This window comes from Arachis stenosperma, chromosome 3 (assembly GCF_014773155.1).
Source record: "Arachis stenosperma cultivar V10309 chromosome 3, arast.V10309.gnm1.PFL2, whole genome shotgun sequence".
Classification (NCBI taxonomy): Eukaryota; Viridiplantae; Streptophyta; class Magnoliopsida; order Fabales; family Fabaceae; genus Arachis; species Arachis stenosperma.
The window spans coordinates 167,453,668-167,464,889 of record NC_080379.1 but is presented as its reverse complement, the minus strand read 5'-3'; the positions used below and the strand labels follow the sequence as shown (position 1 = coordinate 167,464,889).

General features: G+C 34.7%; 3 protein-coding genes across 3 annotated transcripts; 2 read left to right on the top strand and 1 right to left on the bottom strand.

Moving 5' to 3' along the window:
• Positions 1-2,176: 2,176 nt before the first annotated feature.
• Positions 2,177-3,925, top strand: LOC130967261 (probable serine/threonine-protein kinase At1g01540). Its single transcript, XM_057892080.1, has 2 exons — positions 2,177-3,431; positions 3,567-3,925. The coding sequence occupies exons 1-2, from the start codon at positions 2,177-2,179 to the stop codon at positions 3,923-3,925; spliced, it is 1,614 nt and encodes a 537-aa protein (XP_057748063.1).
• A 437-nt stretch (positions 3,926-4,362) lies between these two features.
• On the top strand, positions 4,363-8,350 carry LOC130968944 (alpha N-terminal protein methyltransferase 1). The gene is made up of 8 exons (XM_057894464.1): positions 4,363-4,605; positions 4,796-4,940; positions 5,062-5,120; positions 5,599-5,718; positions 5,887-5,988; positions 6,648-6,702; positions 7,202-7,299; positions 7,898-8,350. The coding sequence occupies exons 1-8, from the start codon at positions 4,480-4,482 to the stop codon at positions 8,021-8,023; spliced, it is 831 nt and encodes a 276-aa protein (XP_057750447.1). The 5' UTR covers positions 4,363-4,479; the 3' UTR covers positions 8,024-8,350.
• A 450-nt stretch (positions 8,351-8,800) lies between these two features.
• On the bottom strand, positions 8,801-10,052 carry LOC130968943 (polygalacturonase inhibitor 2-like). Its single transcript, XM_057894463.1, has one exon. It carries the CDS (start codon positions 10,007-10,009, stop codon positions 8,981-8,983), a length of 1,029 nt encoding a protein of 342 aa, XP_057750446.1. The 5' UTR covers positions 10,010-10,052; the 3' UTR covers positions 8,801-8,980.
• Positions 10,053-11,222: the final 1,170 nt, after the last annotated feature.

Sequence of the window (11,222 nt, the reverse complement as noted above, 5' to 3'; positions counted from 1 at the left end):
AACACCATATATAGATCCCTTTTATTACAACGATACCTCTCCATCATCTTTCTTAACAGGTATATCGTTTTGGTTCTCTGTTACTTATGTCTCTTTTTCTCAGCCTCCGTTCTATCACCCTTTTTCATAACTTCATGGTATGACTCATGAGCTTGATCCCTCTATAGTTTTCGCAACTTTATATATCCCCTTTATTCTTGTAGATAGGTACCAATGTGCTATTTCTCCACTCACCAGACATCTTCTTTGACCTTAAAATCTCATTAAAAAGTTTGGTTAACCAGTTGATACCTTTTCCTCCAAGGCCCTTCCAAACCTCAATCGGGATATTATCAGGTCCTACTGCCCTGCCATTTTTCATTTGCTTTAGAGTCTCGTTTACCTCGAAGTCTCGAATCATTCGAAATAGTCAAAGAAGGCTATACTTTATATTAATTTTTTTAATATAAAAAGCTCTGGTAATAATTTTTTAAATGATAATAATGAATAAAAAATAATTTTTAATAAATTTTTAAAAACCATTTATTGTTCTATTTTAAATTCACAGGTTTATAAAAATATAGATTTTTCTGGAATTTGAACTAAAATATGAAAATTAGATTTTTATTCTTATTCGTTTTGATTTTTAGATATTTTTTTTGAATCCAAATGGAGAATATTTTTTTATTGATATTTATATTTTAAAATTAATATAGAATCATTAATAAATTGAATCCAATTGATTAAATTCACTACTAAAAAGTGTAAATTCTTCGATTTATATAAAATCATTCAGGACATGCATATAGACTATTTTATTTTAGAACATTTACGTAACATTAAATGTCATTTATTTTATTTATATTATTTACCTTAGAAAAATGCTATAAATAAGTTATTCTAATAACTTTATTATAGGCATTTAAAATATATTTACAAATAAAATATATAAAATATAATTATTTTAATAAATTTATTTAAAATATTATAATTTAATATTATAAAAAAATAAACAAATTTTAAAATAATTTACTTTCATGTATCTATTATAATGTATAAATTTTTTTTAGTTATTATAAATATTAAAGTATGTTTTATTTGATAATAAATATGAAAATTAAGAGAAAAATATTTAAAAAAGAGAAAAAATAGTTTAAAGGTTTGAGAATTTGAAAATTTATTAAAAAAATTTGGCAATAATATTTTTTATTGTTATTCAATTTTGAGTTTAATGATTTAATTATTTATATAAGACAATTATTTACTCTAATTTTAAGACAAAAAATAAAATTATATAATATATAATAATTTTAAATAAAACTATATTTGCCTCTTTGGATTTGTTCCTGCATCGTTAAGGGTCCGTTTGAAAAACTTTAGAAGTAACTTTTTTTTAATTTTTGACTTATGAAAAGTAGTAGTATTAATGTCTGGTGTAATTTTCAAAATTAAATTGCAACTTTCTAAGAAACTATTTAGGAGCTTATAGAGAAGTTAAAAAAATGACTTCTCTCATAATACTTTTATTTTTCATCACATTTCTATAAAATAAGTACTTTTAGAGTTAAAAATCCAAACACAAAATAACTTATTTATAAGTTACTTTTAACAGAAACATTTATTGTTTAAGTTATTTTATCAAAATGAGCTTAATTAAATTGGTTACACAAACTGGGCCTTAAGTAATTTCGATGCATTTCGATTTTAAATAAGGTGTACAACAATTTGGGTGGACTTGATTAAATATATTTTTTTCTAAAGTTAGGAGAGAGACTCGAATCTGTCTAAGTGAATATACGGAGATTATGCAATTTGAGTTATAGTTGGTTGACGATTAAATATTTTATTTGATTGTAGAGTTTTATTCATATTTATTATATCTAAAATTATTTATTTATTTTAGTAATAATTAAAAAATAATAAATAAATGCATTGAAAAATAAAAAGATAATTATGAATCCCTATGTTAGTATGGTTCCCAAAGTCTCTCCCAAGCTTTTTCGCAACACAAGGGGAAGTAGGATTTTACTCATTCTTCCGTTGTTTATTCTTTTTATTGTCCTACTAATTACTAATAAATGTTTCTTCTTTTGGTTCCCATGAAATTCCCCTGTTTGCAGTTCAGTTTTCTTTGCCAACCGTTATTAGGACGTTAATTGTTAAACTGAAAAGAAAACCAAAAAGACTAAACTCATTCATGGCTACCATTTCTGCAACTTGCTACCTCTATATTCTATCATGGTTATGGTTATGCACCATGACACTATGTGGAACAGTGTTAGAAGACCTAAAAAACTTGCATCCACCTCCAGATTTTAACTCCACAATCATGACAAACTGTCTCAATAACCCTTCGCTTAGGTACTGCAGTTCCTCTCCCATGAACTTTGATGAAATATTCAAATACACCATTGTTGCTAGCCATCTCTGCAATGAATCAAAGAACCCCAATTGCATAGAATCCTTCCCCAAAGTTGATCTTAGAAACCGTCCAAACATTGCACCTCTTTACTTGTCATTTGAATTCTTCTGGAGGTATTGCCCCCTAACCGTTGTTTCCATTGATGTGTCAAACAACTCTTTGAAGGGGAATTTTCCTATTGATGTTCTTCATTGCACTCAAATCCATGCTCTTGATTTAAGCATCAATGAGTTTTCTGGTGATATTCCAATTCAGAGTTTCTCTCCTCTCACCAACCTCACTTTCCTTAACCTATCCTATAACTGCTTCTCTGAGAGTGAAGAACTATCTGATTCACAGTTCTTCAAAAGGTTTAATTCTTCAAGTTTTCTTCATTCTGGTGCACTCTTGGATCACAGAAGGTTCTTCACATTGAAGGTTGTGATCTTATTGGTTGGTTTTCCCATCCTTGTCATTCTGATTGTGATATTCTTAGCATGGCTTTGTTTTCAAAGGCCTGATTTTCTTCCGAGAAAACTTCAAAGAAGAAGGACCTTCACACCTGCAATTCTAAACGCGGCGACATCTGGTTTTTCAAGCAGGAATTTAGTAGGGAAGAGTGATGTTGTTCACATCTACAAAGGGGTCTTGAGAGACGGCACACAAGTGAAAATTGAGATGTATTGGGATGAGATATCAAGGGAGAGATATCGTAAATTTGTTGAAGAATGCAAGGTGCTCTCTGAGTTAGACCACAAGAACCTTGTTAGGGTTCTAGGGTGGTGTAAGAGCAGAAAATTCAGGGCTGTTATCACAGAATGGACAAGAAAGGAGAATGTTGAAATGTGGTTATTATCAGAGTCTGCTCCACCACCATGGAGTCATAGAGTCAAAGTGTTAATGGGAGTTGTAGAATGCATGCAGTATCTGCAGGAGGAATGGCCTCAAGTTGACTATGATCTCAACACAAGTAGTGTGCTATTGACTCAAGATTTGGAACCATTAATTTCAAGGTTCAAAGTTGTAGATCATAACATTAGTACTACAAGAAGTAAGATTAATAAACAATTACCATACACAATCATAATTTCTTATTTTCTTCCCCTTTGATTATTATTATGGTTATAGTACTGGTTTTATAGCTTGTTTAGTAATCACTAATCAGTATTTATTCTATTTGGTTTAGATATATGCAAGTTTGGTGTATTCATGCTGGAAGTGATACTAAATAGGAAGGTTCAAGAGGAGTTTGAAGGGGATGCAAGTGGGTTCATTAAGTATATGAGAAGAATTGATCCTGAAGAGTTGCAACAGATGATTGATGAGAGAATGGAACTAGGTGAGACTAGTTTTCATCAAGTTAAACAGGCTGTATCCCTTGGATTAATGTGCATAGACCAATCAAACAGTGAGCAACCGAGCTTGGCCTTCATATCTAATAGCATTGCCAGAGCCTACAAGGCTACCCTTGTTTTGCCATCTGCAAATCATACAATAACAAGATCCCATGGAGGCCATAGTAGATTTAAGGGACACAAGATATAACTTGTTCTATACATACTTCTATCTATGTAGAGATAAATTCAAACTAGCATTAGAAATATAGAAATGATATTGTATGTCTAATATTTCTTTTCGGTTCCTTTTTGCATGTCAATATCTAGGTGTATAAATAATACACACACTGTTAGAGATAATTTTATATCTAATCCTTGTGTATTTTATGTGTATGAAATAAACTCTTGTAAAACAAAAGCGTATTAAACCATGAGAAAGACTTAAAATTTATTTAACAAAAGCGTAAATTTAAGTCCTTTTTTAATCTGTCAACTGTTATTACAAAAATCTCTTAGTTGTATATAACTTTTGAGATATTTCCACGGAATAGTACATCAAATTTCTATTTTTTTTTTGCTTTTTGTTTTTTGTTGGGCTGATAAAACTACTGAGTGATTTGGATGGAGGTAATGAAAGCAAATTGGGCTTTTAGTAATAGAGAATGCTCTGTTATTGGGTTCCTTCGCACTTGTGTGAGTCTGAGTAGTGGTAGTAGTCATCCTTGTTCTGTGTCTTTCCCTCCAAACCGTCGAATTAGGTGCATGGACGCCGCCGGCTTAGATTCCGATGGCCGTGAATTCAAGAGCCCCGACGAGATGTGGACCGAGCAAGCCGGTGACCCCAACAAGAAGACCCTTTGGTACCGTAACGGCGTCTCCTATTGGGAGGTATCCTTCCTCCATTCCCTTCTATGATATCTCAGCTAAATTCAATTCCTTTATGCTTTTTCTTATTGGGTTTATCATGGGAAGGTTATGAATGAACTATTATTGGATAGTGCTGAGTGCTTGTAGTGATTTTTTGCTTGTAGTGATTTTTTGTTTTTATTTTTATGCTTTGTCTGGATTGTGTGAGCAGGGTGTTGAGGCATCCATGGATGGGGTATTGGGAGGGTTTGCAAATGTGAACGAACCTGATATCAAATGCAGTGAGGAGTTTTTGAAGATTATTTTATCTGAACGTTTTCCAGCTGATGCTAGACACCAAACACTTGTTGCTCTTGGTACTCACTCCTCCTTTTTAGTGTGTTAGGGAAAGAGACCTGCTTTCATGGAATGTATAACTGCTTTAAATGTTGAATTTTTATTCATGGGAGATCTAATAAGCAATATATTGAATTCCAGATTGCGGTTCTGGCATTGGCAGAATTACAAAAAATCTGTTAATAAGACACTTCAATGAGGTCTGTCAGACTTTTTCATCCTTGCATTGCATTTATACACTGTCTGATTCTAGCTGTAGCAACTTGTGTTCTTTTGTAATCCATCAACTGATGCATATTTAAACTAATTGTTAGTGGTGCTACAATTAGTTGGAGCATATGTCCTTTTTAGTTTGATGTTACCGATATCCATGGCCTAAAATTGCCAATGTCTGTGGCTATTTTCCCCCTTCTTCCTCTCCTCATCTTTTCCTAATTTAATTTTGTGCTTTTGGCTCATGAGTAATGCAGTTTAGGTTTTACTTATTTTGTTTTAATCTATATGCCTAGCATATCTGCTTGACTGCGCCTCTCTTACAGATGTCATGTCTCTAACTTTTTTACTGATAAAATATAGATTTTTTAAAAGTTCATTTTGGAACTCTTTCAAGCTTGATATATTAAAAGTAATTGAACAATTTACGGTCCCCCCTAAATTTTCTCGTTAAAAAAAATTCAGGTTGATCTTCTTGAGCCAGTATCACACTTCTTAGAGGCTGCACGTCAAACTTTGGGCCCCGAAAATCATATGAATTCAGATACTCACAAAGCAGTTAATTTTTATTGTGTTCCTCTTCAGGTATGTGTACTTCACCGTAAGGTATTTAATGATTGCTCCCCCCATACTCCCTCCTTGCGCCCATGATAGATAAGTACATGTTTTGTTGGCCAACTACACATTTTATAGCCTCAAAGCCGATTTATTACTTTATTTATCATTTAACAGCTCTTGCATTTCCTGTTGTAGGATTTTACACCAGAATCTGGAAGATATGATGTAATATGGATTCAATGGTGTATTGGTCATCTAACTGATGATGATTTTGTTTCATTTTTCAAGAGGGCAAAGGTAAGTTCTCTTTTTTGTTTTATTAATATTTGTTACTCTGGAATCAGAGCATTTACAGTGCCTCCAGCAGAACATTTGATGCAATTAATTTGAATTAGGGAAGGTTCTGTAGAATTATAGATTTACTTAAGTCTACATATTTATCCATCAATCATTTTTGGTTGGCATTTATCATATATGTGGTATGCCTTGGTACTAGCTAGCTATTCTTGCGATATTTCATTGGATGAGATGACATAATAAGAATTTAGTTACCATTTATAAATAGTATATGATGTATTCAGCTATTCACTATGAGTGAGTCTCTCTGTTTCTTTGTTCAGAGATACAGAATAAACCGTCATCTATATTCCTGTCATCTGTAATTTATCGTAATGATATTGTGGACTGAAGGTTTATAACTTTGATGTGTTCTTTAACCCTTACATTTCATTTAATTTGTACATTTGCGATGTTTGTTGGGTTGAAGTTATTATATCTGTCTCAATTGAATACTGGTGGACTCAATCATTTCCACTCTCTTAGTTTCACTATTCATATAAGTATGCAGGATATTTCTACTATATCTGTTATCTCTCACATGTACTGAATGAAGTTATAAAATTTGTCACTACTGTCTCATGTTTCCATGCTAATGGCTTTGGCTAACGTTTCTTTAGGTTGGCCTCAAACCAGGTGGATTGTTCATCTTGAAGGAGAATCTTGCTAGAAGTGGTAATTTACTGTTGGTGCTTTTATTTTTTTCCTCTGTTCACAGTGAATGATTTACTTCATGTATAACATTCAACAAAGAATTTGCTTAGTTTGCTGTTCTGAAATCTATACAGTATATCCAAAGTCCCAAATCTTGACTGAATTAAGACTTAAGACATACTACAACACATTTTCTTTGGATGAGACGTTTTTGGCAAAGTCATATAATACAGCTTAGAACAGTCCAAGAGAATAATTGATTACATTTTGAAACTGTTTTTGAGCACTTCTGAGCACATAATATATTTATTTAAAAATTGCATGAGATAATGTAGGTTATCTAACTTTGAAGTTTCTAGCTTCTCTTCTGTTGCTTTTTCTGATTTTTCCCCAAACTCTATTTAACCCTTCATATGATGTTAGTAATTTCAGTGGCTGTGGTTATTTTATTTATCTGAAACATGAAATTGAAAGTTTACCATTTTGTTTTGGATCTTTGTTTCTACTTTGCTCCCTGCAGGATTTGTGCTGGATAATGAAGATCGAAGCGTTACAAGATCTGACTTGTACTTCAAGGAACTGTTTTCTCGATGTGGATTGCATGTCTACAAATCAAAGGTATTCAAAACCAAATGTGCCTGCCGAGGCTCAACCGGCCTCAGTAATGTTTTTGATATAGTATTCTTTAATGTTCCAGTTTTGGTTATATTAGAAATTGGAGATAAACTAGAGCAATGCTTCCTAGATATATTATTATTTTTTCAATTATGCTTGATGATGCTCAACTATGACCATTATAACTTAATAATAAGTAGCCTTTAGAGGTTTTTCAATTTAATACGTCTGTGCCAAAAAGGTCAATAAACCAAGATGTTTTTCTTTAATCCTTTATCCACTTGGTCATCTCTACTTCCCCTTAATGGAGACACGCTTAACATATAATATTCTTGTTGGCCCTCCAAATCTTTGTGAAATTCCTGGCCTATCTCTTAGAACAAAAGTATCATATTTCAAGCTGTCAATATGTCATAGTTCAACCTTGCAAGGTATTTATTTCCAGACGCTGATTTTCTTAATTAGTTATGCACTTTTCCACTATGTCAAGCCACGTCCTGTCGTCATTTAATATTATTTATTTATCGTGGACACGTATTTATATAAAAATAAGGTTGGAGCCTTATCGTTAGAGTCTCTTATCCGCTTTTAATTGTAACAGGATCAGAGAGGATTCCCGGAGGAATTGTTCGCTGTGAAGATGTATGCATTAACCACAGATGTTCCAAAGAAGGTTAACCGCACCAGATCTAAGTCACAAGCTAATAGGCCCAGGATCATCAAGTGATGACTAACTTGTTTGATATGATATCCATGTTATATTATTATAATACTCTTAGAATAGGTATTAGTTTGTTTGTCTATGCCTGTCATCATTTTAACAGTAAGTAAGCTTGTATAATTGTAATGTGAAATGCAAATTTTTTGGCATATCTAGCATCTTCTAGCCGACAGGTCCCAAAGATTTCTAGTGAGGTGATTTCCTTTTTTAAGCTACCTATATGATTGTAACATTTTGCTTGGAACTCCGGTGTGAGTTATCTCACTCGGTTATACTCATAAGTCAAAATGAGTACCAACGGAAGAAAAGGACTCTCATGGGGCCCATTTAAAAGATTTTGTGTTTGCTTGCTCAACTCTGCAATGGACACTTGCTCAACTTATAACAATGGACACAAATAATTTTTTTTTTTTTACTAAACAAACAAGAAAGAAAACAAAAGGAAAACACGTCAAATGAATTGGCTAGGGTCGGTCATATCTGAGCAAACAAAAATTATACGTGACACATATTATGGACACAAATTATATTCAACACACACACACATTCTTTCCATAATATTTATCCGGGATTTGTTGCAGAATCAAGAGTAACATATATAAATTATCGTATCAATTACCTAAAGCGATAATATGTACTTTTTTTGCTATATAAATTACCATGCATTTGTTATGGCTTAGTCTATCATGTTGCATCATAAACGTAGATCACACTTTATCTAATTTATATACTAAAATGGGTATTATTTAATGTCTCAAATCTTGAATACAAATACTATTCCCCTATGTCAAGCACAGATGATTTATTTATTATTTATTAATTTATTTGCCATGAAAAGGACGTGGAACTATAAAGTACGACAAATACTTCATCCAGCACCCCAATGTCGGCAGAAGAACATAAACTAACTGAACATTGAGCAGAGAGCGAGAGATGAAGTTGATGAAGAATCCATTGAGTTTTTTAGCAGCTGGGAAGAGGAGAGCCGCACAAGCACTTGTTACCAGCATACGCATAAGCATCGAATCTCTGCAAGTTGCCGCCCTGAGGTATCTGACCGCAAAGACTGTTGTAACTCACGTTGAACCTCTTCAAGAACTTGAGCTGAGTCAAGCTCTGTGGCAGTGTCCCGGAGATGCCGTTGTTCCTCAGATCAAGCGTGTTCAAGTTCGAAGAAAACCCTACCTTTCCAATATCGAAAGCGAACCCGTTCTTCGCCAGCGCGATCTTCTGCGTGTTCTTCTTCGCACCGAACAGCAGCGAAGCGTCACCCACCAGAGAGTTCTGTGACAGGTCCACGATCGCCAGGTTCAGATTCGAAAGTGACGTCGGAATCACTCCGGAGAGTTTGTTCTGAGACAGCGTCATCGAAGTGAACTGACTCGAGAACGACCCGTACGACGACGGGATCTGTCCGGAGAGAGAGTTCCCGTCGAACGTGATCCCGACGAGGTTGGGGAGTGAAGAGAGTGAAGCTGGGAGAGCGCCGGAGAGCTTGTTGTAGGAGAAGTCGAGGGTGACGAGGGTTTTGATGGAGGAGAGGAAATCAGGGATGGTGCCGGAGACGCTGGTGTGGCTTATGTAGAGGTAGCGGAGCTTGGTGAGTTTTGTGAGGGTATTGGGGATGGTGCCGGCGAGGTTGGTGATTTGGGAGAGGGTGAGGAAGTTGAGGGACGGGAGGTCTCCGATGGAGGGAGGGATGGGTGTGGCCTTTTGAAGGGTGATGCCGGTGAGGTCCAGATTGTTGACGCGGTAGGTTTGGGTGTCGGTGTCGCAGGAGACACCCTTCCAGCCACCACAGCAGTCAGTGGAGGCGTTCCAGGTGGAGAGATCTGAGGGGTTGCCTAGTTGGCTCTTGATCTGGAGGAGGGCCGCCTTGTCTTGAGGGTTGCATTTATCGGCGGCGAGCGCCGGAAATGTGAGCACACATGTGGTTATGGCTAAGACTAGTAGCTGCTTCATGGTGATTCCCATGTTCATGTTAATGTGCATGCGACTTGTTTTGTTTTTGTTTGGGTTGAGTAGAATGCATGAGATACTGTCCCTTTATATAGACTGTTGATTGGATTGTTTTTTCATTTTTTCGTTAAAAATAAACAGTCAACTTAATTTAAAGATGAAATAAGATTTTATTAGGTATTAATTGAAAATAGGGATCACAGCAAATTGAGATTCAAAGATGTTAAAATGAATGAATATGAAAATGCTATACAATAAATGAGCTAGTTATTGATATATAGCCGTCTCTGTGGAATAGATGGATGTTGCGGCTATGGCCCGTTCCAAGTGGTTGAAATTGTACCAGTCTGATCTGTCCCTCAATAAGTCGTCATCATCATTTTCCTAACTGTTTTTATAATCATGAACCTACGTAAGAGTTAATTCATATGATTGATTGTGTTTAAACATAAAATCATATAATTAATTAGGATAATGGCCAAGAATTTGGTGGCTAAGAAAGGCCAATTTTTGATCGACTAATGATTTGGTGACATGTAGCAATAATATTTTTAAAATAAGTCTTAAATAAAAATACTAATATGTGATTTAGACTTAGTAAAGTACGATAACTTTCCTTCTCTTATCACAATAGCAATACTTAAAAACAAGACCAAAAAACAATTTTTTGTTGCGGTTGAGTAGTGAAAAAAAAAAAACCAAATCCATTGCAGTGGAGCAAAAGGAAGGAAATCACCACTTGCTAAGGGATCAGCAGTGGCTGCTCGCTTCGGTGGAAAGCAATTTAGAGATGATGATGATCGGCGATTCCTAATAGACGATACAACACGAGCAGCGGCAACAAATAGATTCGTTGTGATGGAGCTGGATCTATAGGATACCGTCAAAAAACTAATCTGCGAAAAAGAAGAACAACATCGGAGAAGCATCAGTTGCAACTGGCCAACACTGACTGCGTCGGTTAGAAGCAATTTGAAAATGTTGATTGGCGATTTAGAGATGTTGATCGACGTCGGAAAAGAGGAACATCGGTTCCAATGTCACCATGAAGAAGATAGTGGCGCCGCCGTGAGGACACATTACAAGAAAAGCGATAAGTACAGTCAGATTTAGCGTTGATAACGATGTCGAGTTCGTAAGGTTAAGTAATTACTAACGGATTTTAGTTTCCGACGATAAATTCGTCGGTAATATTTGAAGAGAAAAAAATAAATTGGCGCATTATTTATTGTCGAAAAATTTCGAC

Coding starts and splice junctions, on each gene's coding strand:
- LOC130968944 (XM_057894464.1), top strand. CDS start 4,480: ATGGACGCCGCCGGCTTAGATTCCGATGGCCGTGAATTCAAGAGCCCC. Junction 4,606..4,795: donor ACGGCGTCTCCTATTGGGAG/GTATCCTTCCTC, acceptor TTGTGTGAGCAG/GGTGTTGAGGCATCCATGGA. Junction 6,703..7,201: donor GGAGAATCTTGCTAGAAGTG/GTAATTTACTGT, acceptor TGCTCCCTGCAG/GATTTGTGCTGGATAATGAA.
- LOC130968943 (XM_057894463.1), bottom strand. CDS start 10,009: ATGCACATTAACATGAACATGGGAATCACCATGAAGCAGCTACTAGTC.
- LOC130967261 (XM_057892080.1), top strand. CDS start 2,177: ATGGCTACCATTTCTGCAACTTGCTACCTCTATATTCTATCATGGTTA. Junction 3,432..3,566: donor TAACATTAGTACTACAAGAA/GTAAGATTAATA, acceptor TATTTGGTTTAG/ATATATGCAAGTTTGGTGTA.